Source organism: Podarcis tiliguerta (genome assembly GCF_965153285.1).
Source record: "Podarcis tiliguerta genome assembly, chromosome: 2".
NCBI lineage: Eukaryota > Metazoa > Chordata > Lepidosauria > Squamata > Lacertidae > Podarcis > Podarcis tiliguerta.
Window position 1 is genome coordinate 94,385,750 of NC_139535.1, and position 27,413 is coordinate 94,413,162.

At 46.7% G+C, this 27,413-nt stretch overlaps 1 protein-coding gene and 1 long non-coding RNA gene across 9 annotated transcripts in view; one reads left to right on the plus strand and one right to left on the minus strand.

Annotated features, from left to right (window-relative positions):
* The first annotated feature begins 43 nt into the window (after positions 1–43).
* On the plus strand, positions 44–27,292 carry LOC310671744. Its single transcript, XR_014508141.1, has 3 exons — positions 44–493; positions 6,881–6,927; positions 26,815–27,292. It is a non-coding gene; the product is annotated as an uncharacterized lncRNA (long non-coding RNA).
* Positions 21,121–27,413, minus strand: part of BAHCC1 (BAH domain and coiled-coil containing 1) — a 163,371-nt gene continuing 157,078 nt past the window's right edge. For all 8 annotated transcript variants that reach the window (XM_083427160.1, XM_083427163.1, XM_083427162.1 and 5 more), the window contains 3 exons: positions 24,614–25,695; positions 23,127–23,363; positions 21,121–22,046 (listed from right to left, as the gene is read on the minus strand). In XM_083427160.1, the coding sequence (XP_083283286.1) occupies positions 21,840–22,046; positions 23,127–23,363; positions 24,614–25,695 (1,526 nt within the window). In that variant the 3' untranslated portion in view covers positions 21,121–21,839. The remainder of the gene's footprint in view (positions 22,047–23,126; positions 23,364–24,613; positions 25,696–27,413) is intronic.

A 27,413-nucleotide genomic window follows, 5' to 3' on the forward strand; every position in this document is an offset into this window, starting at 1 on the left:
GTGGCCGTTCTCGTCGCGAGTCACCGCGCTGGGATAAGTGTGTTGTCGCCGCCGCGGCGAACCAATGCGGCGCTGCCACGTCGCTGTGTGCAAGCGACACAAAAAACAACGACGCTCATATATACAGTATATATATATAGAGAGAGAGAGATTATAGAATTGGGAGGGACCCCCAAGGATCATCTAGTCCGACCCCATTGCAAGGAAGGAATATGCTGTGGTTGAACCTGCAACCTTGGCATTATCAGCAGCTCGTGCAGTTGATAAAATGGACTCGAGGCCAGGTGGCTTATTGTGCTTCAACGCACTTGCCACGAGACCCTTCGTCGTCGTCAAGGAGAAGACCTGTGCGCATGTGAAGAGCGCCTTGGCCTCATCACAAGTAGCTGCAGGCAGCCCCCTAAATACCTGCAAAGAGATGTCACTGAGGCTGTAGCATCCAAGGTAGCCCTAGGCTCTGTCTTTCCAGGGGAAAAAGCCACTTCTATCTACGGTAAGGCCCTCACGTCACCACCGTCCAAATAATATGCAGTAGCAGAATGTACGGCAACCGTGGCATCTAGGGCAACAAAGTTTCTTTGTGGTTCATTAAACACTGACAAATTTAGGATGGCATAAGCCTTCGCAGACTACACTCCACTTCAGCACAAAGTTTTTGCTGCAATATATTTGTTAGACTTTAAGGTGCCAGCCATAACACGTTTTTGTTTTTGCTGCTACAGACTTAACACACAACTTCCCTTCTGGAAATGGAAAAATATTGGGAGGGGCATCCTTTACTTTCAACTGGACTGTAATACAGTAACTGGAATCAAATAATCTGGCTACCCTAAAATTCAGTGCTATAATGAGATGATACAGTGCTATGAGATGATACGGTAGTGTTTCAGCTTGCACAGTACATGATTCCAACTTTCCTCTGGAGAATTTAGAGCAGCATACAGAGTTCTCCCTGCACCCATTTTATTCTCATAACAATTGTGTGAAGTAGGTTGAACAGAGAGATGGCGACTGGTCTGAGGCCTCCCGGTTAGTTTCATGGGTGAATGGGGATTGAGACTGGGTCTCACAAGATTCTAGTCTAGCCAGGTGTAGCCAATGTTAAACCCTCCAGATGTAGTGGACTTCAACTCCCACCAGTATGGTCAATGATCAGGGATGATGGGAGTTGTAATCCATAATGTCAGGGCGGAAGCAGTATGTTATCTAACCACTGTGCAACACTGGCTCTGAGCTGGCTTTGCGGTGAATCTATACCAGGGGTCAGCAACCTTTTCTAGCCATGGGCCGGTCCGCCATCCCTCAGACCTTGTGTGGGGCCCGACTATATTTTGAAGAAAAAATAAATAAACGAATTCTTATGCCCCACAAATAACCCAGAGATTCTACTCATGTAAAAACACGCTGATTCCCGGACCGTCCATGGGCTGGATTGAGAAGGTGATTGGGCAGCATTCGGCCCACGGGCCTTATGTTGCCTACCCCTGATTTATATTGTCTCCCCCTCATCTGCTAAGAATTCCGACCTTTGTGTGGGCCAAGGACCTCTCAGGCATTCTGTTGTGACAGATTTGCATTTAATGATTCTCGGGAGCAAGAAGGCAACATGTACAGTAGATGTTCTAACATATAGGTGGCCAATCTGTGACACTGACAGGGCATGTGGCCCAGGCAGGAAGTGCTTGTGGCACTGCTGGATTAGAACAGGAGAGGAACTCTGCTCTGGGAATGGCACAGAATTAGGCCTCCATTATTGAGTGCTTCTGTCATAGGATTTCAATTGCACAGAAGGCAAAGCCACACCAAGGCACAGGGAATGCAGGTGGGAAGGAGCTTCATAGGTTACACCAGTGTGGCAAAGTCTCACACTCTGGTAAACTTCTACAAAAGATTTACTGGTTCTGACCAGATGACACCATATGGCTGGGACAATCTTGTCAGATGGGCAGGTTATAAGAAATGTTGTCATTGTTAAATTATTACTATATTATAGGCCTCAGCAAAAATGATCATGAATGCATCCCTCTACACCAGTCCTAAAGATATTTTATTGGAAATAAGCAGGGTGGCCGTGTGTCCTACTTTACAGAGAACAGCACTCTCTTTGGGAAGGCTGTCTAGTCCAAGTCTGATCTACCTATAAGGAACTGTAAAAATGAGAACATCAGCAGTTCTTAGTCAACAGACCAAATGGGCACACAAGACATCTGGTGTCTTTCCCACCATGGCTAAATCTATTATACAGAAATTATATAATAGAAATTTCTAATTATAGAAATTTAAATATGCAAATTGATGTCTTCTTTTGTGGTGATACAGATTTCTTTTTTGGTAATGTGTAACTGACCACCCTCAAAGTAAGTCTAATTGATTTCTATTAATTTACTTTTAAGCAAGCATGCATATGATTGCAGCCTGAGCCTATAGAAGCAGCTGGGTGTGTACAGAGATAGAGAAGCCAGCTGAAAACAAATATAGATTCAGTCTTTGTAAAATGAAGATTGTCGTTGGCATCAGTCTGTCTTGGGAAACAATGAAGAGCGTGCCTTCGGGATTGAAGTCAAACCACTGGAGAGTTTCAGTGCCTGCTGTGGCTGTAGAGATTGATATGGGAGAGAGACATGTTTTGTTGCAACTGGGGCAGATGAAGGTGCCCAGTTGCGCTCATGCAGGTGTACCATAGCATTTCTTCTTTCTGCACTTCTCCCAGCAGTCATTGTTCCTCTGGTCGCTCCTGTGGATACGCAACCTGTGTGTTCAGGCGCTGCTGTCATCTGCAAGGGATTCCTACACGGCGGAGTTAATGTTGCCCGCCTTCATGTCATGTTTGCAGACATCTTTGGAATGCAGAGTTGGTCTGGCAATGGGCCTGGTGCCTGAAGCCAGCTCTCACAGAGCACATCCTTGGGGATCATGCCATTTTCCATTCTGTGGCCATGACCAAGCCAGCGTAGTTGTCGCTGATCTAGGAGTGTGAACATGCTGGGAATGTGGGCTTGGGAGAGAGCATCTTTGTTTGAGACTCTGTCCTACCATGTGATGCCCAAAGCCTTCCTGATGCAGCGCATATGGAAGGCATTGAGATGTCGCTCCTGGCGGGTACAAGTTGCCTACAACTCACTTCCATAAAGTAGCGTGCTCAACACACAATCTTGGTAGACCTTCATCTTGGTATTGGTTGTTAGCATCACATTCTCCCATACCCTTTTGGAAAGGCCATAGTTACCTTGCCAGTACCATATCCAGCTCAGCACTTGGTGAAGAAGTTGCTGGTTATGGTAGAGCCCAGGTAGACAAAATTGTCTACCAGCTCAAGAATGTGGTCATCAATGCTGATGCGTGGAGTGTTGGCGATGTCCTGACCCAGCTGATGGTGAGGCCGAACTCCCTGCAGGTTTGGGCCAAATGGTTAATGAGTCTCTGTAGAGCTTCCCCATAGTGTTAATGCTGTGAATCCTTCTGCCTTCTGCTCAATCTGACGTATAAGCGTAAATACAACCGTATGTCACAAAGACATGTCTCCAGTGACCTTCACCCCCATCCCCCAAAATCAAACCAGAGGTAGGCATTGCCACCCCTGAAATCCCTTAGCACCTGGCAACGGGGTGCGCATAACCATATTTTGTGGAGATAAGGGAAATTGCACAGAGACAAGTATGCAAAGAAAACAAAGCAATAATTATTTCCTTTTCCAGTTTCGTACTATAAGAGGGTTCCACCTTAAGGAATTTTGTATTGCTATCTAGTCCAAGTGCTTTGTCAATAGCTGTCACCACTACATTGACAGTATGGTCCGCATGTGTGCCTCTTCCTTGATCTGGTGTGTTGCTGATTTAATGGGTTTTCCAGTGACAGCATGCCTAAAGTATGTTTGCATGCGCCAGATTGGCCACACGTGCCAGGCTACATGTAGGACCCTGCGTGTGAAGAAAGGAAGCAGGGGAGGGCTATTGCATTTACTGTGTTCTTGACATGTGTTGCATAGGAGGACTGCGTGATTTGCCCACCAGTGCACAAATACCCCAACTCAGGGGCTGCCTCCGTGTGTTGCAGTGCTGCCCCAGAACTCCTCCACTACCAAGGGCGTCCCAGGTCACTTCAAAAGGGAGGGCAGTTCCACAAAGAAAGCTTCTTCCTCCACAGAAGTGAATGGAGATATCTGCAGGTGCTCTGGATTGAGAGCAGAGGTTTAATACAGGCTCTTTGCTAGAACCCATATGCAGATGCATAAGCCTGTGTAGCGTGCACATGCAACGCACAATTATCTATAATTTAAAACATTCCTCTTTCCCTCCTCTGCTTGGCCTGTGATCTCGGAACCCCACCCTGAACTCCATTCTGTTTTTTTCACTTTATCTGTTTCCGACACATGCCAACAGCTGTTTGAAGTTGCCTCTTGTTCTCCACATCAACAAGGATTGTGTTCCGCCAGAGACTGACAGTGAGTGAGATTTTTATAAACTAGCCAGAATTTTCAAACACTAAAAGGGAGAGATGGGAGTTTGGCAATTGCAGGACTAGTCCTTTGCCTGCCCGCCTGCCTGAGCCTCCCTCCCTCCCCACTCCTATTTATATAACCCCCAAAGTCATAAAAATGACAACACATCCAATAGAAGGGGATGGATCTAATTTACCGCCAGCAGCCCCTATAAAACCGCAGATGGGCTGTAGCCTGGGACTTCTCAATTAGATTATATGCTAAAATGAAATTCCATGGATTCTGTCCCAGGCCTGATGGTTAGGGTTAAACCTGGAGTCCCAACTGACGGAGAATCACATGCAAGAGCCAGGGAGCTCTTAGCTCTGCTCAAGCCACCTTGTAATGAGGAGTCTCATAAGCGCATCCCCTCTACACCCCCCCCCCCCAATACCTGAGTATTGTTTGGCATGGCAAAGGATGCTACAGAATCTGGCCTGCGTGGCACTGCACTTCATGTCCTTTTGTAACAGATGTGGGCAGGACGTTTGTATTCTGTTCTAAGAAACAGAATAAGAATCATGCAGTAAGGTACTCCACCTTCTATGCCAAGAATGGCACTTTTATAATTCTGCAAATTAGGCCAGTTTATACCACATTTGTGTAAGTTTCATAATTACTTCTGTCACTAGACATAGGGACGGGGAAGGAACTATACTGGGGATGAAAACCTTCCCCTGCTGAGCTTTGGATCAGCTATCAAGCGTGTCTTCTCAGTCATGAGGACTGCCAACTTGCTTAAAAATTAAATTATATTCTCAGGAGGTTGCATTCTGCACCCAACTCAAAATGATGTGCTTCTGGGGTGTTGCAGAGGAGACGCGGCTTTTGATTTGCCCATGTATCTGAATATCCAAGAAAATGGGAAGGACTTTATCTAGGGACATAGGGAAACTACCTTATTCCAAGGCAGACCATTGGTCCAGGTATTCTTCAACCTTTTTCTATGGTAGTGTACTTGCTTTGAATCCAAAAGGTCCCGGTTATCTAGTGTCTCCAGTTAAAAAGATCAGGGATCAGTTGATGGGAAGCACTCATCTGTCATGAATCCTGGAGAACGGTTGCCTGCCAGAAAACGAAATACTGAGGCTGGGCACACAAATAACCTTCCTATGCTCCTAAAATGTGCTGGACACTGAAATATGCCCGCTTGATCTGCTCCAGGTAGTGTGTAGACAGACTCTAACTCAGTTTTATGGATGCTGGACTTGCAGGGTAGCTTTTTCAGTTATGAGCCAGGTTGTTACAGCTATTCTCTCCTACAGCTGCTGCTCCTCCTCCCAGAGTTGTCATCCACACCTTCGATTTGTCCATCAGGACTATATGCCGGGATCTAAGAGGACTTCCAAGCTGTACAAGTTAACCTGCCTGCCTGCCCCATATGTAGGCCTACCTGGAAGAACAAATGGCATGAAAAATCTCCAAGGCTATCCCCCCAGTGTTTCTGCTTGTATTTGAACGTAGTTGCACCTGTTCTGCAAAGAACATGAACATAACAGTCATTCAAGGACAGGCAAGAAAAAGCAACAAGGACATTGCTCACTTCTTCTGGAACACTAATGCACACATTCAAGTGCTCCCCCCCCCCCTTTTAAATAGTCCTATCCAATGAGCCACTGCACTGCGACTACAGCTTTGAGGATCAATCACGCACGTATTGTTGCTGGCATGAGAGCTGGAATTGGGTCCCTGCAGTAGTCCAATTGCTGACACAGATACTAGGAGGATTGTCACCAGCCAGATTTTTTACTGGCCTCTCCAGAATTTTATGCTCTTGTCCTGTTGCCAGAACTGGGGGATGCAAAGTCAGGGATAAAAAAAAGATCTCACCAAGGCATTATTGCCATTATGGTGCATACAAGTGCTGTTTTGGTACAGACTTCAGACAAAGTGTTGCTTGAGGGCAGTGGCTATACCTATGGGACAAAGAAACATGCACATGCTAGAATACCTGTGTGTTACTGATGCAAATGTATGTACACTGTGCCGCCACATGAAGTGTCATGGTGCCTGTTACTGGGTGCATGTCTTAAGACTGTGTTTGGGTCTGTTGGTTTCCAGGCATCCCAGAGGAGAACTAGTTTATCTCCTGCTCTTTCAAGGGATTGGCAAAGTTTCCTCACAGGTAGTTCAGCATCTGTGGAGTTGCGGCCAGCCCAAGGTGAGGCAGGTGAGGCAGATGCAGAATCCCGGCTTCTGCCACACAGGAGGGCAATCTTTGCACGAGCAATGAAAAATCCACATCACAAAGGGAAAGCATCCTGCATATTTTGTCCTTTTAAACAAGGACGCATTTTTTTTCTCATAGGAAGAGGAAGGAATCATGAGAGGCTATAGACTTGGCCTTTTTCAAACAAGTCAGCAGGGAAGATACTTAACAGATTTTTCTTTCTTTCTTTCTAGAAAGTTATTGTCTCTGGTTCCTGGAGTGACTGTGGAAGAACATGAAGGTAAGTTTTCTTTGTTTTTGTTTTGGCAAATACCTATTTTTTCATCCTTATTCCTCTGCTGGGGGATTCTGTGGTTGGATTTGTAGTAGCCGCGTACAGCAGCCTAAAGTTGTTGCTCTTAATCCACATTCTGGTCTCATCTTGCGAAGCGTTTTGGCTGTGTCTTGCTGTGGGACAATAATCACTCAGAAACAGTTCGGATAGACATCTTGGGCACACTTTGCCCAAGCACTGCTGCTGGAGGTAGTTATCTAATTAAGCTCACACTGTTGTGGAAATTCAGAAAACCTCTAGTTTCCTCACAACTTTTACCCCCGCTCCCCTGAAGAGGAATATGGCTTGAGAGCAGTGCATGTGAAAAGGATCTAGGAGTCTTGGTTGACCACAAACTTGACATGAGCCAACAGTGTGACGCGGCAGCTAAAAAAGCCAATGCAATTCTGGGCTGCATCAATAGGAGTATAGCATCTAGATCAAGGGAAGTAATAGTGCCACTGTATTCTGCTCTGGTCAGACCTCACCTGGAGTACTGTGTCCAGTTCTGGGCACCACAGACACTGACAAACTGGAACATGTCCAGAGGAGGGCAACCAAAATGGTCAAAGGCCTGGAAACGATGCCTTATGAGGAACGGCTAAGGGAGCTGGGCATGTTTAGCCTGGAGAAGAGGAGGTTAAGGGGTGATATGATAGCCATGTTCAAATATATAAAAGGATGTCACATAGAGGAGGGAGAAAGGTTGTTTTCTGCTGCTCCAGAGAAGCGGACACGGAGCAATGGATCCAAACTACAAGAAAGAAGATTCCACCTAAACATTAGGAAGAACTTCCTGACAGTAAGAGCTGTTCGACAGTGGAATTTGCTGCCAAGGAGTGTGGTGGAGTCTCCTTCTTTGGAGGTCTTTAAGCAGAGGCTTGACAACCATATGTCAGGAGTGCTCTGATGGTGTTTCCTGCTTGGCAGGGGGTTGGACTCGATGGCCCTTGTGGTCTATTCCAACTCTATGATTCTATGATTCTATGAATACCTTCTACCTGCCACATCATGGCATATTCCAACCCCTAGGTAAAGGGGACCCCTGACCATTAGGTCAGGTGTGGCCGACTCTGGGGTTGCGGTGCTCATCTCGCTTTATTGGCTGAGGGATCCGACGTACAGCTTCCGGGTCACTTGGCCAGCATGACTAAGCCGCTTCTGGTGAACCAGAGCAGCACACGGAAACGCCATTTACCTTCCCGCCGGAGCAGTACCTATTTATCTACTTGCACTTTGGCGTGCTTTCGAACTGCTAGGTTGGCAGGAGCAGGGACTGAGCAATGGGCGCTCACCCTGTCGCAGGGATTTGAACCGCCGACCTTCTGATCGGCAAGTCCTAGGCTCTGTGGTTTAACCCACAGCGTCCCCCGCGTCCCCTAGGGCCTAGCCCAAAAGCCAAGGACACCAGCCTCCTAATGTTAATTTCAGACAGCTCATTTGGGGGCACTGCCGCACATAGGGGCTTGCATGTATTGCTCATTTTTTTAAAAAATGGAAGCTGTTATCCTCAAGTCTCTACCCATGGGCAGGTCCCATGGCAGCACTAACACTGCAGGGGCCCTTGTAAGCAGCTGCAGCTACAGTAGTGGGAACTGTGAGTTAAAGGACACTTTCATGTTGACTTTGTTAAGGCTGCAATCTGATACTCATTACCTGGGACCATGGGCGTAGCCGGGCTGTGGGCCAGCTGTCCCCTCCCCATCAAAGTAAATAAATAAAAATACTCAAAGTAGACAGATTCAGACAGATTTTTCTGAGTGTTTGGGGTCTAAAAAGTAATTTGAAACAACTGCTGTTGAGACATTTCATTCTGAATCTGCTAGACGGAACCAGACAGAGGATGATGACAGGTAGGAGTCATGCCCTACCGCCCAACATAAATCCTGGCTATGCCCATGCCAGGAACCAAGTCACACTGAATGTAGTTGGGCCTACTTCCGAGTAGGCATGTAAGATTTGCTCTGTATGTGTGATTTCCATTTGGTGTGCCGGCTTAAATGCCTCGAGCGCAGCCCAGAACACCTGGGTGCATGGCCGTAGCCAGGGCGGGCAGGGAGGGGCAGCTGCCCCCCCATCAATAAAAATCAATAAAAATACATAGCTAACTGAGGTCTGCTCCCCCCACCAACAAAAGGCCTGCCCCTGCTAACCAAAATCCTAGCAACACCCATGCCTGGGTGAACCTACTAAACTCAATTTCCCATGTGCATGTGCGGGCGGTGAAACCCGGAAGTAACCCTTTCCGGTACTTCTGGGTCACCGCAGGACGTAACCTGAAAGAACGTAACATGAAGCGGACGTAACATGAGGTATGACTGCACTCTGTCTGAGAGGTGACACAAGGAGAAGGGAGCCTTCGTCGTTCATTCTGTTCCATGACACTCGCCTCTGAGCAGTGTGAGACGCCAGAGGCGCCAGGCCCAATTCTCAGGGTTTGGTTTCCTTGGAATGAGGGGCAGTGGAGGCTGTGATATCTTTATGATACGTGGTTCATTTACACACATGTACAACCTGAGCCTACAGTGGAGGGCTCGCTTTCCCCATAGCCACAGCCTTGGATTTCAACAGAAATAAAGCATGGCTGTCGCTCTCAGGGCATCCACCTGCTTCCAGCCCAGCTCACACACATCCTCTCTCGCTGTTGTCCTCTTCACTACCAGCCCTGGTGATGGAGGGAGCCCACCTATTTGCCCTTTTGCCACAGAGCAACTTCCTTTCCTGTACTTAGGGGCCATTGTGGCCCTTGCCTGGCTAATTCAACAATGGGATCCTCAGTTAGATTTTAACCTTTGCCGGGTCCAGGAATTAGAAGGGACCCAGCCTAACTCATTGTAACTCACACCACTACTTTTCTCTTCGGGAGATTTTAATAACAGGCAAGTGTCACTTTGTAGTGTGGCATGAATGGGTAAACTGCGGCTCTCCAGATGCTGCTGTACCACAACTCCCATCATCCCTGACCATTGGCCATGCTGGAAGGAATCCCACAACATCTGGAGGGCGACAGGCTCGCTCTCTTTCTGTTTCTGTGCCTGACCCATTCAAGCTTCTAAATTTGGCTGCTACTGTAAAACACGTTCATTAGCAATAATGCTTTTCACCTGGGCTCTCACTGCATCCACCCTTTCAGATCAAATCCACATGGACGAGCCTCGCCACCTTATGCTGAGCGCTTCTTAAACGTTCCTACATTCTACTTTAACTGTGCCTTCCGCTCAGCGGCAAATGGACAGCCCCAGAATGCGCAGAAGTATTTTGCTTGTGCCAACAAAGGAGATAGTGCGTCTCAGCCAGGACTCCCCAAAACTAGTTTCTCTGCTTTCTTTTCTCCCCCAGGCCATGAGAAAAATCCAGACGAAAGGTTTGTGTGCTCATGTACACACACACACACACACACACAGTCACACTGTGTCAGATTAGCTCTGCATGAGCCAACTGCACACTCCCACTGGAACAAACTCCATGCCGCTTGTATAATTTGCAGCAATTGCGCTGGCTAACCACAAGAATTTGCTCTACAAAAGGTCTGCAAGGAGGTGGGCCATTTCTGCCTAATTCCCTCCAGGTGCCACTCAAATTCTTGCATCTCAAGATCAGCAGGTCCTGGATTCTTTTTTGCATACTTGTGAGTACACCCTCTCTTATAGTTCCAAACTTACAACACACCGGAGAGGGGAGAGACCACCCTCATTTGATGACAAAAAGATATAAATCCTTTGACCAACCTATAATATATTTTAAGTTACATGATTCTCTCCCCTCCCAGAATTGCTTGCCTTCTTCTATATTCTTTAAAATCCTAGTGGATTTGCAATAGATTTGTTACGTGACAACAACAATGACCCGTACACGTAAAGTGTGTTGCACTAGTGTTTTCCATAGTATTGTAGTTCATGTACTTTCATACATAAACTACAATACGCGGGTGGCGCTGTGGTCTAAACCACTGAGCCTCTTGGGCTTTGCAATCAGAAGGTCAGCAGTTTGAATCCCTGTGAAAGACTGAGCTCCCATTGCTCTGTCCCTGCTCCTGCCAACCTAGCAGTTCGAAAGCATGCCAGTGCAAGTAGATAAGTAGGTACCTCTGCGGCGGGAAGGTAAATGGCATTTCCGTGCACTCTGGTTTCCCTCACAGTGTCCTGTTGCGCCAGAAGCAGTTTAGTCATGCTGGCCATATTACCTGGAAAGCTGTCTGTGGACAAATGCCGACTCCCTCGGCCTGAAAGCGAGGTGAGCACCACAACCTCATAGTCGCCTTTGACTGGACTTAACTGTCCTTGGGTCCTTTACCTTACTTTCACACACATGTCTGGAAACTATGACCCAATCAGAGTTACTAGCATTCAAATATGTGTGAACATGGATTATTAAATACACACGTACACACAAGTGTTTCTTTCACACAGCTGAGGGACACCACAACCATAGTACTGGTGACCATGCAATTGTTCTAGTTGCTGCTTAATGCTTATAGTTGTCCTTAATGACAAGGCGAAACCTGGTGACATTCTGCAGTTTGGAACATTTTAATATGTTGGGACATAGTCTTGAGCTGAAATTTCGTACAATATCCTGCTATAGTTCTTGCAAACAGTGCCTGGGAAAGCTTTCATTGCTTCTGTCCCCACGACAACATATATTGATTTGCCCAAGTAGGACCTCCCAGCTTTCCTTCCTTCCTCCTCCATTCCCAACAAATCGGATTAACAGAATTGACTACCAGGGCCAATTCACACTATCCCCTCTTGAACTGGATTTAAACAGCTACTTGCAAAAGGGATTGCTTGCTGATAAGCAGTGCAGATGATCAATTAAAATTCCCTCTGTTGGAGCTAATGGGCTTCTTAAAGTGTAAGTGCATGGAGTTGTCAAGCCCAGACCTTGAGAAAGCTTTAAAATGTGCTTTAAAAATTCACCTGGTATGGGCCTTACTATTACACACACAGCAGTTCCCATTACTGCAGCACTATCTGTTTTATGAGACTCTTAAGGGAACAGGAACCCACCCAGAGTCTGAATCTGGCAACTCTGCCAGAGCAGCATCATGACACAGATTCAGAATAAATACAGTTGACACCTCTGTTGTGGCTTCCTAGCAAGGCTTTGTGCCTTCAGCAGCTAGAAGACAAATAAAATGAGTGGGGAAGCCTTTCTTCTTCATTGTGGCCTCCACCTGTTTGACTGCCTATTTTGCAGGTGCTGAAGGCCAGGAAAAAGGCAATCACCACTCTCTGAAAATTAGAGGGTTAATTGGTTTTAAACCTGCTACCCAGGGTGCACTTAAAATATACTTCCCTTCCCTAGTTACCCCAACCTGCTTTCCAGATACTTCAGTTCCTTTTTTGTTTTGAGCAACATACTGAGGTTTCTCTATTACTCTTGGACCAACAAGTAAGTAGAGCATGAGGATGGAGAGGAAATGAGCTGAACTGAAGCAACAAGCCCAAAGTGAGGTGCTTTTCCTCTCTGGGAGAGCACAGGGATGGCATTTCTATTAGTGGCAAAGTTGTGTAATTATAGCAGCTGGAATGAATGGCTTTGCAGATTGAGATGGTAGTCACAGCTGGAGCAATCTTCCTGGGTTCTTTCACTCTTCTTGGTCTCCTCCAAAGAGCTGAACTTCTCTCAGAAAGCATGGGCCATTTTTTTTAAGACCGAGGGCCAAATTCCTTCATGAACGACCTACCTGGGGCCAGAGACAAAGAGAGGCCATGGAGCAAACTTTGTGCCGTAGGCCCTGCAAAAGAAAGAGGTTTCTGAGGTGTGTGCATCTCTTCATTGCTCAACCAAGCGAGCCAAAGGTAGGAGGACCACATTTCAAGAATACATTTCAGCAAGGCAAAAGCATGTGAGAATGTGTAGTGTATGGTTACCAGATTTTTTTCAATGATTCCGGGGACACTTCTTTTTTTTTTTAAGCTGAGTAGCAACAGGGAGTCAGTAGTGGAGATGGTGAGGCAAAAGACCCTGGGCCCAAGCATACATGCATATTGTATAAAGGTGCAAAGTCCTTCTTTCGAACCCATGAAACATAAATGCACAGAGTTTTTAAAAAACTGAGCAATGGTCGCTCGCCCACGACTCCCAAGCCTCCCCCGATCAGTCAAAACAAAGGGGGAAGGGGGCAGGAGATCGCACACGACACATCATATGGGGACTTCCGGCAAGGAAAAATGGCGGGCGCCACGGCAGTGAGCAACTTCTGAAGCCAGCCAGAGCCAACTGCGCTACCAGACTGGTTCCCGGCTGCTGAGGCTGCCACTGCCACATTTCCCGGGAACAGATTTGCAAATCTGGGGACATTCTGAGGACGGAATCTGTCCGGGGAAAGATTTGCAAATCCAGGGACTGTCCCCGGGAACGTCTGGTAACCCTAGTGTAGTGACTATGTCACAAGGGATGACTATGACTGTGTCTATAGGAGTGGACAGAGTAGTCTGGAGGAGGGGTGTGTGGGTCACATATTTGGGGCCTGAGCCTCAGGTTGCCCACTGGTTGAAAATACGGGGTTTGTCTAGGTCCAGGCATGGCCAAACTTGGGTCTCCAGCTGTTTTGGGACTACAACTCCTATCATCCCTAGCTAACAGGACCAGTGGTCAGGGATGATGGGAATGGAAGTCCCAAAACAGCTGGAGGGCCAAATTTGGCCATGCCTGGTCTAGGCTGTACCTGAGCTTCTTAAGAACAAATATTAACATTTCTGGTCCTTGGTTACCCCATTTGTATGCCGGGGGGGGGGGGGGAGTTCTAACCTGTATGTGTTTGTTTCCATTTTTCCCATGGTTACCAGATGATAGTAAAAAAGAAGAAAAAAGGGGGCCTAACCTGCTTTGTGTGCCTTTAATAGCCGCTTGATCTACTGAAGTGAGGAGCAGAAGCTTTTCACAGAGGGGCACTATAATCTGCTAGTGTCTGTGGATCAAGCTGCTGTTCAAGGCGCAGGAGCTAGTAAAACTGTTAGCAATTCTAATTAGCAAATAGGTGATTATGCTGTGTAGTTTTAATCTGCTTTTGCTTATGTAGAAGGGAGAAGAAACATGGTAGGTACTGAAGCTGCAGCTTCCAATCACTGCAAATACTGCTCTGCCTCCCTGTTTTTCATACAGCTGTTAAATGCAATAAAGCCCTATTGTACACAAAATGTGGCAATGCTTCTGCCGGATCAAGTTGACTGAGAGGGACATTGTACCTGTGTGTGTTGTGGCTGCCTTTATGTGTCAGTGAAACAGAGTCCCAGAAGTGTGGCACTGGCGGAAACTTTGAGATTTCATTCTTTAGCTTCAGTTAAGTTGTAGGCGCAGCTTCTCTAGGCTGTTCCTCCTCTGATCCATTTGGGCATCTTCTTCCTGCCTGCCTGCTACCATAAGCAAGCAAGAGTCCCACAGAAAAGGTGGACTAGGTGTGAAGACCAAAGGAACAAGGAAGGAAGAGATGGGAGAACTGCATTTTTCTGGTTTGTTGGTTCAAGGAAAAAATTAGTATATAGAAAGGAGAATTCCTGGATGCCAAGATTCAAGTTTGGGGCAAGTACCCTTTAGTGAGAGAACCCTAGCGGAGATTTAAAATCACAAAACATGCAGCAAAGTTAAGCATGTAAATATAGGTTGTTGGACTTTAAAATATGCCCCTGTGAATTCCAAAACTTCCCTCTTCCCCTAGCATAGAAAAAGACCATGTTTGCGAAGTTAAAAATGGTTTACTTACAAATTCTCCCAAGGTTCACGTTTTTCCATACAGCATTCAGAAAAGGTTGCATAAGCAGTAAAACCTGGCTTAGTTACAGTGGTGAAAGTTCCTAAATTACTGGTATGGGAACTCAAAAGTGGCTTGTGAGAGCCATGCGATCTGAACTGGAGCAACCAGCTCAAGCCTCTTTATATGCTGAGCTTATCAGGTTGACAGGAGGTTGAGCAATAGGCTTGCTTACCCATTTCCTCCCGAGGTAAGAGGAAGTGACCTTGCTAGGTCTGGCAGGACAGCTTGCTCTGTTATTAACCCCTTTGTGCAGTAATTATACTTAAGTATGTTGGTTAGTTTTAAAGCTAAAATGCAGTCTGGCAAACTTAGATTGACATTAATCAACCCACTACAGTGCCCAAGTCCTCCTTCAGACACGGGATTGTCTCTCTGTGTGTGTTTTGCAGGCCTCTGGTGCTTTTAACACCTGCATGGAACTGGGTTATCTCAAGAACCCTTTGCTCCTATATCGGGGGCAAGGAACATTTTCTAAGGCCAGAGGCAAAAATATTGTTGGAGCAATATATGCAGCTCTTACCTTTGTACAGCAGGCTGCATTCTGGTCATACAAAAGCAAGACGTTTTCACATGCACATCTCTTCATCTTCCATCTAGGCAAGCAATTGTCCAAGAATACATCCCAGCCAGGCAAAAGCAGTTGATGATGGTGTGAAGCAAGGGATGTAGCCTGGGGAAAATCCTGAGGGGTCAATGGAGAGGCCTGGACAACTGCATTTGCTCTCTAGGCCTAAGGTTCTCCTCCCCCCGTATTATATGAACCTGACCGGGCATTAAGGTCAGCATCAGATGACATGTTTTCCGTATGGTCATTGCAATACATCTGATAGATGATTTCAGGAGGCAGGGCCTTTTTGTTGCCAGCCCCAAAGTTATGGAATGTCTTCCCTATGGAGCTCTGCAAGCTTCCCATTATTTTTCCTTTTAGTCATTTTTAGCCATTGAACACTTTTAAAAACCCCAACAATCCTGCAGACTTTTAATTTTCAAATAATATCGCGCTTTTAGGAGTTTTAAGCTTGGCTGTTTTCAACTCGTTTGATTTATAAATGCTGCTATTTTAGTGTTGTGCATTATTTTTAATCTATTTTTTTAAAAATAATTAATTCCCCTGCAAACTGTTTTAAATGCTTTTAGAAAAGCAGGATAAATAATAATGCAAAAAAATATTGTCGAACAAAAATTCCTCTTTTCTCTCCCGAATCTTTGCTTATTGCACAGCTGTTCAAGCCCTACTTGAGGCACTGCCAAAATCAGTCAGGCAGCTGGTCTCCTCCTCTTTCTGCTGCACCCTATGCCAGTTTACTGAGAAGTATATGCACCACCGTATTTAATGGGACTTACAGGTGTCCTAGGACTGAAACCTTAATCACTGCAGCCTTAATCATCCATTGCATTGACTGTGAGGGAGTTTTCCTAGCATCAGCAGGAACGTGAAAGTGAATGCTGTACCTGAAGCGTGGCCATATAGCACCTACAAGAGACAAGAGGGTTCAGCTCTGCCCTCCTTTTTCCTGGGTCTCCTGCACTTTGTTAACAGGTGTATAGCAAGCAGAAATTCGGAGGATTTCTGAATTACTGAACAGGGCAATTCTACTACATGGAGAGTTCAGGGGAGCCAGAAATAAAGTTCTTCCGAAGGGCGGTTGAATCAGTCTAGAACCAAACAGGGCACAGAAAACTTGTGATCAGGTTGCTTTAATTGTTTTTACATTTCAAAGCAGATGCAGGGATCTGAAGTTTTGATCAGAGCATCAATGCACTGTGTGTGTTTAACCCTCCCTTCAAGCTCTTTTCCTCATCTAATGTGCTTATCTCAAACTGTACTGTATCTGCGATTCACACCCACTCACCCTGCCTACACAAAGTTAATGTCAACCTGGTGGTGGAGGAATTTAGATCAGGGAAGTGAGGGTGGAGTAAAAAATTAAAACGCCATCTCCTTCAACGCACAAGCTGCTGGGTGCTCAGATTCTGTTAGCAGAGCAGTTTTAAAGTTGTTGTTTATTTAAATCAGGATCCCATCATGGATTTTCCACATCCCATCTATTTTGGTCCAATACTCAAGTGTCTTTAGGAACCTGTTTGCATGCCGATGAGAAGAAGTTAAGCCTTATTTCTGTGGAGTTTGTTATATAGTGGAGACAGAGGCCATGTACCTTTTGCACAAAAGGGACGGGAGAACTTTTGCCATTCGTTTTGCTGCATTTGTCTCTCCCTTTTTCAATAGTTATTTTTGGCCATTGCCATGCTTCAAAAGATAATGGCAGCCCAGCTGGCTCAGACCAGAGGACCGTGTGGCTCAGCACTGTTCCCAGTGGCCCATCAGAGGGACTCACAAGCAGGATGCGACTGGGATCGCACTTGCCCTCTTGTACTGCCCAGCATATTGCCTCTGATCCTGCAGGTCATATATAGTCATCACGACTGTGAGCCACTGATAAATAACCTTATACTCCATGAATTTGCCTAACTCAATTAAAAGGTATCCCAAGTTGCAGGCTGTCCAAACATTGCAGCCTTTTCTTGAAGAGAAGTTGCTCCAACCCTCTCCATCATTTTGGTTGTTCTTTCCTGTACCTTTTCCAGCTCCAGTACTCCTTTGGATAGGCAACAAACAGAACCGTACACACCAGAGGCTTGTACAAATTCATTACGATTACGGGCGGTTTTCCAGTTTTCTTTCCAGGTCAGCCACCGCCAGTTCAAACGCCCATCAGTTCCCATGAGAAGTTGGATATTCCGTCCCAATGTGCATCACCTTACACTTCCATTATATTGAACCACATTTACCATTTTAAAACTTACTCGTCCTGTTTGGAGATATCATTTAGGAGCTCCCTCGTGACCCCTTTTTGTTTTTGCACCCTGAATAATCTGGAAGTCCATCACCAAACTTGGCACACTTGTTTCCAGATCGTTTATGAACAAGTTAAAAATAAGTCTTGATACAGATCTTTGAGACCCTACTTTCCATCTTTCTCAATTTTTGCAACTGTCTACTTCTGTTCTTTAGTTTACCAATCCCTAAGAGGACCTGTCTTATTATCCCAGGACCAATAAGTTTATTCAGATGTTTTCAATGAGGAACTTTTATCAAATGTTCAAGTACATAATGTGTATTGGGTCACCCCTGTCCAAATGTTTATTGAAACTCTCGAAGAGCAAGTCCAAAACTTCAGTAAGACAGGACTTACCTTTGCAGAAGCCATGTTGGTTTTTCTTTCAGAAATACTCGTTCTTTAGTATGCTTGATAATTTTATCTTTAATAATGCTTTCCATCAATTTACCCGGAACAGACATTAAGCTAACAGGCCTGTAATTTTCTGGATCCCCATGGATCCTTTTAAAAATGGATGTTATGTTGGCCACTTTCCAGTATTCAGATATGAATGTTGTTCCTGGAGACAAGCTAGGTATTTTTTGTTAGAAGATCAGCACTTTCACATTTTTAGAACTCTTGATGGAATACCATCTGGAACTGGCGATTTGTTAAAATGTTTAATTTGTCAATAAGCCTGGAACTTCATCTCTTCTCACCACTGTTCATCTTTACTGTGAGATACACAGGGCAGATATCCATGCCTGAATTTACAATTTCTGGAAGTTTGAAGAACTAAGGTAGGAATTCAGGTAGGAAAGCAAGGAATTCACTCACCTGTTATGCAATCTGTGTTCTCTCCTTTAGCATTCCTTTCGCTTCCTTGTCATTCAATGGTCCAGCTTGCCTCCCTACCCATAAATTATATTGTAAATATTCCTTAAATTGATACTTTTAAAGTTTTTAGTGACTGGCTCCTCAAATTCATTTTCTTAATTCCTGTCACTTGCATTTCATAGGCCCAATTTTGTTTTCATTTGGGTAAGACTTCAGTTTTCTGAAGGAACCCTTCTTATATCTTCAATTGCTTCCTTAACTCTGCTTATTAACCATGCAGGCATTCTCTTGGACTTGGTAACTTTCCTGAGCTGTGCCTATCTTAGCAGAGCTTCTACAGGTAGCCATTTTATTTTCTCACCATGCCCCAGATGTTGCATTATTCTGGTGTGTTGGAGGGTTAAAAGTGACTCATGCCACTATTTTTTTTTTTATTATTATTTTTGAGATGGCAGCCATTGGTTCCTCACAAAGTCAAGGGATACTGCAGTTTCTGGGGCATGGTAAGTAAATATATGGATGGTGGCCATAGGTAAAGGTAAAGGTACCCCTGCCCATACGGGCCACTCTTGACAGACTCTAGGGTTGTGCGCCCATCTCACTCAAAGAGGCCAAGGGCCAGCGCTGTCCAAAGACACTTCCGGGTCACGTGGCCAGCGTGACATCGCTGCTCTGGCGAGCCAGAGCCGCACACGGAAACGCCGTTTACCTTCCCGCTAGTAAGTGGTCCCTATTTATCTACTTGCACCCGAGAGTGCTTTCGAACTGCTAGGTTGGCAGGCGCTGGGACCGAACAGTGGGAGCGCACCCCGCCACGGGGATTCGAACCGCCGACCTTGCGATCGGCAAGCCCTAGGCGCTGAGGCTTTAACCCACAGCGCCACCCGCGTCCCTTTTTGGTGGCCATAGACAGCCATAAAAAGAAAAGAGAGCTTTGCTGCCACTGTCACTAGAGACACCCCCCTCCCCCAGAAATAGCGATTTGATCTTCTGTGCCTTTTAGTTATACAGTAATGGAATTCAACCCACGGAGCTCTGTTTAGCTCAGTTTTTCATTTATTCCAAAATGATTACACACCTACTGTAAAATAGCAGCGGTAAGGCTCTCCTGAAACCAATGGGCAAGTTAGGTAATCTGTCTGTAAACCCTGATGTGGAAAAATAAACCCCCAAATGTCTAGAACTGGCATTGGTCATATATTTCTGAGCCCAATATCTGCCCCCTTGGGGGAAAAAGCCCAGAAAGTTACAGTTTGAACTATTTTTTCCTCAGTTCTTCTTTTGCCATCTAAGGTGGCAAGCATGCCATGGAGAATGATGAAGGTTCTTGAGTAGCCAGGATGATCCAGAAAGCACATAAATTATGTGATTTTCTAAAATACAGATTTACTCTGGAGATTATTGGTTGCCTCTTGTCCAGCCAGAAATGAGTAAAACTTGGGAGGGAGGACATGGCTGATGCAGCAAATCTATTTCACATGCGCAGCTTCTTCCAAAGCTCTATATAGGACTTGGTGCAGGCTCTTTGCCCTCCACTTATGGAGACAACTTGCACAGGATTGTTTGCAGAATAACTGGAAGCTTAAGTCTAGCAGAAGATCTATACAAAGCTCTGGCTCCTGACCCTCCCTATCCCATGATCCCGATGCGTGACATGTGACTCACTGCACTGAAAAGAACACATTGAAAATATAGATATAGCTACATTAGCAGTCCCTCCAGGAGCTCAGTTTACCTCTCTTTTTTTGGATCTCTCCTTGGACTGCAGAAAAAAAAAGGTTGTCAAGCATCTGTCACAGAACTGGTGGGATGCAGCCGGATATCTAGCCCATCCCATATTGCAAGCAGCAGCCACAAAACTTATTTTCTCTGGGCTGTGTAAAATTCATCTGCTAGTATACTGTCCAGCTACTTTGGTTGGAAGGGTTCTCTCTTAATTATTTTCTGGCGGAATGTTGCCTTTATAATTTTACGTAAGATTACTGAAATATCGCAAGTGCCGTTTGTTCTCTAACCCAAAGTGTCTGTTGCAAGGACTGCTCAAACAGGAACATGTCAACTCGATAATATCTATAGATCTATGCAGGTAGGCATAAGCCAAAGTACATTCAGCTCCCATGAGAGTGACGGCTTCTGCTAAACGTTGTAATAAATTAGGTACCTGCATCCGTTGTACAAGTCCCATTGAAAAGAATGAGATTTGCCCATGAGTGGATGCATGTGATGGGCCTGTCCCATCCATTCATTGCAGCGGGGGCTTGCACACAAAGCTCCTTTAATGAAATCATACCTTATGTGAAAGGGTCAAGTGTCCAAAGAAGTCACAGGTAAGCTGTCTTATACAGTACCGAGTAAGATCGTTGGTTTATCTAGCTCAGTTTGGACTACACTGATAAAGAAGAGTTTGGATTTGATATTCCACTTTATCACTACCCGAAGGAATCTCAAAGCGGCTAACATTCTCCTTTTCCCTTCCTCCCCCACAACAAACACTCTGTGAGGTGAGTGGGGCTGAGAGACTTCAGAGAAGTGTGACTGGCCCAAGGTCACCCAGCAGCTGCATGCAGAACAGATAGCCAGGGTTTCTGATGAAGTTTCCCCAGCCTTAGCTGGAGATGCCAAGGAATGGACATTGGACCTTTTCCTTGCAAGACGCGTGTTGCTTTACAGCTAAGCTATGGACCTAAACCAAAGCTAGGAATATCCCCGACCCCGAGATACAGAGACCAAAATACTAGATCCTGATTTTATAATAATATATATAATCTTCTCTTTAACAGGAGCATATTAACATCCGCAGACATTGTCAGAATAATTATCATTAGAATAACAATAATAATAATAATAATTAATAATAATAATAAAAAAGGGTAGGAGGGGACGGGTGAGGGGAGTCTATAATACACAGTCTTGTGAGGTCAGCGTGGCCTTTCGGAGCCTGCGCTGCCGCGGCCTTCAAGTGCCCCCTTCTGTATTTACATGCTTGCCTGGCATCCGCACCCCCAGCTAAGCTGGAGGGAAAACAGTGCATCGAACACAAAATAAAACCCATCAAATAGCCCCCTTACCCTCCCACCCCCGTAAAACCTGCCTCTTTTTTTTTTTTGTCTCGTTTGCTTCTTTTTCCATAAAACTTCCCGTCAGAAATACACTATTTACACACGAAATAAATAGAGCGGTAACCTGATTTGTGTTTGGCCTGCGGCAAACAGTCAGAGGTACTAGGGAAAGTATGGCTTGGATTCAAATCTGTACAGAGCCGTGTGGGGAGCCGGGATCAGCCTGCAACCCCGGGGCATGGCAAAGCCGGGAACCTTGCATATTTCAGGGCCTTGCATCCAACGGGCAGGAAACGGTGAGAGGAGACGGGCCCCCTTGCCACTGTCCCTTGGCCCTCCTATCCACACCCCCACCCCGCCAGCCGTTTTCCGGCCCTGGAGCAGTGGTTGCATCCCGCAGTCTCAGCATAAGATGGGCACGCCGTCTGCAGTCACGAGCCGGCCTGTGGTGGGGTCGTAGCTCCCTGCCAGGTAGTAGAGGTCTTGACGGTCCTGGTATTTCTTGCTGCGTGTCAGCTGCTCGTAGTGTTCGCGTTCTACCACCTGGCATTTGTGCGAGATGGTTTGGACGTCGTTCTCGTCCTCATGGCACGACTGGTACAGCGCGTTCTGCAAGAAGGCCACATGTCAAAATATTGCACCCCAGCCTTGTGGTTTTTTGCAAACAAAAGGGCCGATGCGCGGACCCCAGGACCAAGTCCTCTGCAAGAATTGTTGTTTGCCAGTCTGCAAGCACCCGACATTGTGGGAATTCAATCACTTTTCAGCTCAAAGCAACAAGAGATATAGAAAGCTGGGGTGCACACATTCCAGAAATCTCCCTCCCAGTGTGGTAGCATTAGCCAATTAGATTACAGTGCTACCTTGGTTCTCGAACATACAGTCATACCTCGGGTTACAGATGCTTCAGGTTGCGTGTTTTTGGGATACAGACATGCCGAAATGCGGAAGTACCGGAACGGGTTACTTCCGGGTTTCGGCTTCTGTGCATGCACAGAAGCAGCGAATCGCAACCCACACGTGCACAGGCGCGGTGCTGCGGGTTGTGAACGTGCCTCTCGCACGGATCATGTTCGCAACCCGAGCGTCCACTGTAATCCGTTCCAGTAGTTCATTCAACTCCTGAAACTGTTTGAAAACCAAGGTGCGGCTTCCGATTGGCTGCAGGAGCTTCCTGCACTTAAGCAGAAGCCGCATCAGGTGTTCGGCTTCCGAAAAATGTTCGCAAACCGGAACACTTCTGGGTTTGTGGCGTTCGGGAGCCAATTTCTTCGACACCTAAGCCATCTGAGAACCAAGGTATGGGGCAAGTTCAACCAGCTTCCCCAGAGCTTGCTGGCCCTCCACTCCTGGCTGCACATGGGATAGCAGGTGATCTCCCACTGGATCCCAAACTACCAGCAGCCCATCCTTACTTTAGTTCAGAGCATGCTTTGTGTTGCTTCATATAACTGTAGAGTTGGCAGGGGCCACGAGCGTCATATAACCAGAACCCTCTGCAATGCAACTATCTTTTGCCCAACACAGGGGTCGAACCCACGACCCTGAGATCAAGAGTTTTTATGCTCTTACCAACTGAGCTATCCCAGGTACTACTAGTTCAGCCACACCCTGTGCCTGCCTCACCCTCCTTCCCCCCACCTAACTCTCGCTCCCAAATTTCGCTTCCAGCACTTTCTGGCCTCTCACCTTGCCATCGCTATGTCGCTTGCCCAGCTTGGTCTCCTCAGGATGGTAGAACCACTTTACTTTGACAACCATGTTGCTGCCCCAGGATTCCCACATGCTCTCGATGCGGCCGATGTACGGCAGATGGGGTCGCCCGGCTGACAGGAAGACAGCACAGTCACCGATGCGCAGAGTCTCCTTGCCCCGTACAATTGCCTTGTAGAACAATTTCCGTGCTTTCCCCTTCATGCCACGACGCTGCAGGGAAGGGCAGAGCATGCTAAGGCACAGTAAACAGGGGCCTGCATCTCGCACAGGGTCCCCACCACCACCCCGCCTTCCTACAGGCCCTGGTGGGGTTCTGCCACCTACGGGATTCTGACTGTTGCCACGGAAACAAAGCCCTGCGTGTCAACAGCAGAAGATGCCCTCCGCAGCCTGTAGCAACGGAGCGTAAGTGAGGGGCCCACTCTGGATCAAAAGCAAGCTTGGCTTTAGCGAGAATCCCTGGGAGAGGCTAATCAACAAAAAAGACCCAAATGGGGTTGCCAGGCATGTTTTTATGTCCTGTGAGGTACGGGTGCCCAGAAGGGCCATATTGACATGGAACGCAGCCTAGGGACAAGACACACAGAACATGGCTGGTGCCTCACAGGGAGCAAGATAACCGAGTGGGTGGAAGAGAAGCAGCTCGTTCCCACTGTACCCACCAGAGCTTAAATGCAGACCCAGCCCACGCCTCAGGAGAAAACTGGCTCCCGCCAGCCACTCGCAGGAGGCCGCTAGCCGCTATGAAACCTCGGCCGTGTTCCCACAAATGCAGAAGCGCTTACAAAAAATTGGCTGCTATTGCAGATTTCCTGTGTGAAGTATCTGGGACAACTGAATGCCAGTTAGTAAAGACAGTGATCCCTCGCCAACCTGGAGGATTTGATGACGGCCGATGCACAGCAGCGAGCGCCAGTCTAATCTTTGTGGGGCTCAGGAAAGCCCCAAAGCCTGTTTTGCAGCTCTGAGCCTGTCTATGTGGTTAAGTGTTCACTTGGATGTACTTCTGAGCAAAGTGTGCCCGAGATGGGCAGCACAAGCATCCTAATTGATTAACCTGAGGCTGAAGTGTAAAAACAGGAATTCATGGTTCTTTTATCACCAAAAAAAAAGAGAAAGGGAACTTGGGTCTTTCCGCCAGGTCAGTTACAGGAAGGCAGTATGAAGAGCGGAGAAGGAAGCCTCCCAAGTTTAGCCTATCCTCCTGTTGAAAGGCACAGAAAGACTTATGAACCGCTTCCTCCTACCATTTCCTTCCAGCTCTGTCACAATAGCTCTTGCCAAAACAAAACCCCATTGATACAGTTTTAACAACCAGACAAAGCAGATTCAAAACCATTTCCCTTAATTTGCATACTATAGTACAATCGTACCATATGGCATAGAATATTTTATTTTATATATGAGAGCATGAGCAATGTTCTAAAAAGCTCCGATGGACTGGCATCCATTTCCCATACCTGAGTGGGATTCCCAGACCACTTCCAGAGCTGGCGTGCTGGCAGGAAAGCAGAGATCTTTGGCCGGTTTTCCACCGAGGGCAGCCTCTGCCGGCGGGAGAACTCTTTGGCTTTGGAGAAGCTCAGGGCCTCCTTGCGCCTGAGCTTGCCCTTGGTCCCAGCACCAAAGCACCTCTGCAGGGTGCTGCCCTTGGAGCGTAGGGCTTCGGACTGGGCCAGCAGGGCTGGGACAGGGTGCGTCAGGCAGGTCTGCACCAGCAAGGTCGAGTCCTCGTCGTCGGAACTATAGGACGAGTCATTGTCGGATGAGCAGAGGCTGGACGTGGAGCCCGAGCCCGAGCTGGAGGAGGTGGACGATCCGGAGGACGATGACGAGACGGAAAGACGTGTCAGGAAGCGGGAGGGGACACTTCCTCTCAGGTCGTCCACCTCATCTTCATCCATGTCTGAGTAGGAGCTGTGACAGTCGCTGTCGCAGTGCAGACCGTACTCCGTTTGACCCGTGTACTTGCGCAGCGCTAGCCCCATGGGCAGCGATGTGCTCTTCTTCTCCTTGATCCCCAAGGCCGGGTGAGCATAGCCGTGGCCGGGCAGCGAGCCAAAGTCCTTGTCGTTCATCAGCAAGGCCTTGCAGTTCTTGTTCTTGGGTGACGTCACGCCCTCGTGGTCCAGCTTGACCAGGTACTCGCCGCCCATTTTCCGGCGCCCTCCCTTGCCCATCTCGACATCCAACCGCTCGGCCTTCTTGGCACGCAAAAGCTTCTGGGTGCACGGCAGAACCAGGCCGGCGCTTCCAAAAGCGGAGTAGGAGTTGGCAATGCGGCTGAACGAGTCTGAGCCAAAGCCGTTGCCAAAAATGGGGGCAGCCACGCTGTGCACAGGGAAAAGCACCTCCTTGGTCCGCAGCTTCTTGCTGCTGCCGTTGAGCTGGAAGAGGTTCTGCCGCATCGCTGTGCTCTTGCTGGAGGTCTTGCGCTTGTTCTGAGCCACAGCTGACCAGCTCAGCAGAGGGCTGGCACGGCGGCCCAGGAAGTGATCTCCAGGCAGGGCTTTTGAACTTGGGTGCAGCAGGTCAGATTTACCTGGTAGGAAAGGACAGGGTCAGAGAAATACTGGTGGGGGCTGCCAACTGTGTTTAATCTTCCTATGTCCTTCCCCCATGCATCTGCTTTCATTTATTCTTGCCTGGTCAGATGGGTTGAGCCGATAAGAACTACAGTAGACCCTTGGATTATGTTACTCTTGAGTAACGTAAACTTCGGGTTGTGAAAGTGGCAAACCAGGAAGTATTTTTCCGGGTTTCACCGCATGCGCAAAGCGCTCTATTGCGGTGGATTTTTCGGGGTGCACATGGACCCTCGGAACAAATTAAATTTGTATCCAGAGGGTCCACTGTATCCTCTTATGTATCTTAAAAAAAAGCCATCCAGAAAGGGGTGGGGAATGAAATGGGTGTTTAAAAAAGTAGATACTACATAGGTAGCGATCACAGTTAGATGAGCGCCACAGATCCTGCAAGTGTCTGACTCGGACAGTGTCAAAGTATTTCTGCAGAATGGCAAAAGGCAGGAAGTAGCAGCTCTCACTGTTCAGTCACTTCTCCCTCCCCAGGAATCCATGACACAGCCCACCAGCACCCCTTGACGTGCAAACCATTCTCATTTGGCGGAAGAAATGCTGAGAGACAGAGTGAAGCCAAAAGAAGGGATCTGCTTGTTAGGATCTCCCATGTGTCCAGTGTAGGGTGCATTGACCTCACTTCTTTTTGCCCTTAGTGACATCAATATATAGGCACATAATTACGTTGTCCCTTGGAGTATATTGTCCCTGATTGGCTGGGATCTCCTGAGGAGGAATAAAATGGAGAGGGGACCGAGGGGAGAAGGCAACTGAAGCAGCAGCAATGGTGGTGGTGTCTTTGAATAGTGATGAACAACCATGACAAAGGTTGGATTTGGGGCAACTGCAGTCTAAATAAAGAAGAGTAAAATGTTTGGTACAGAGTTCAGAGTTCACCAGGTTTTGTTTATAGCTCTATTATACCTTGGTCTATCTCCCTTTCCTGGTGTTCCATCCCCAACTGATGTCCATCAACGCTTTGTCAGGGTTCATGAACCCTGGCCCACCTTTTATGGTGCTGCTTCATTTTGATGTTTACACACTGCTCTTTCCATAACTCAGATGGGCTTCTTTTTTTGCAGGTAGGGATCCAAGTACTTCTGGATTACATAATGGACCTGGAGCAAGGAACCAGCTATATTTTGTAATTTTATAAGCTATGTGACTTTGCTGCTCAGTATATCTTTTTTTTTTTTTTTTACATGATCTGTGGTGTTTTATGCATTGTGACTTTGCTGTTATTTTTATTGATTACAGTCCAGTAATGATTTGTTGTGGTTTTTGAGGTGTGATTTTCTGTTTGATTATTATTTGCTGATATGTTAAGGGTTCCTTTTATTGTTCAATATTGTATTTGAAACAGCTTATTGACTATTGCATTAAGCCGCTTATTTTTACAGTCATATTTTTCGTTATGATTTGCATTGGATCAGATTGTTTATAGGACGTGTGATCTTTGTTGCATATTTTATCATTTCTATGGCTTGTGAACTGCCTTGCGTGTAACAATGTAGAAAGGCGGTGTACATATTAAAAAGGAAGTTTCTGTTCTGCTGCAAAGTTTTACTGGGTACTCTTGGGGCAAGTCACCCTCTCCGCCTAATCCCTCTCACAGGGTTTTGCGTGAGGATAAAAAGCAAGACAGACACAGGACCTTTGAGCGCCTTTGTAATGAAAGGCA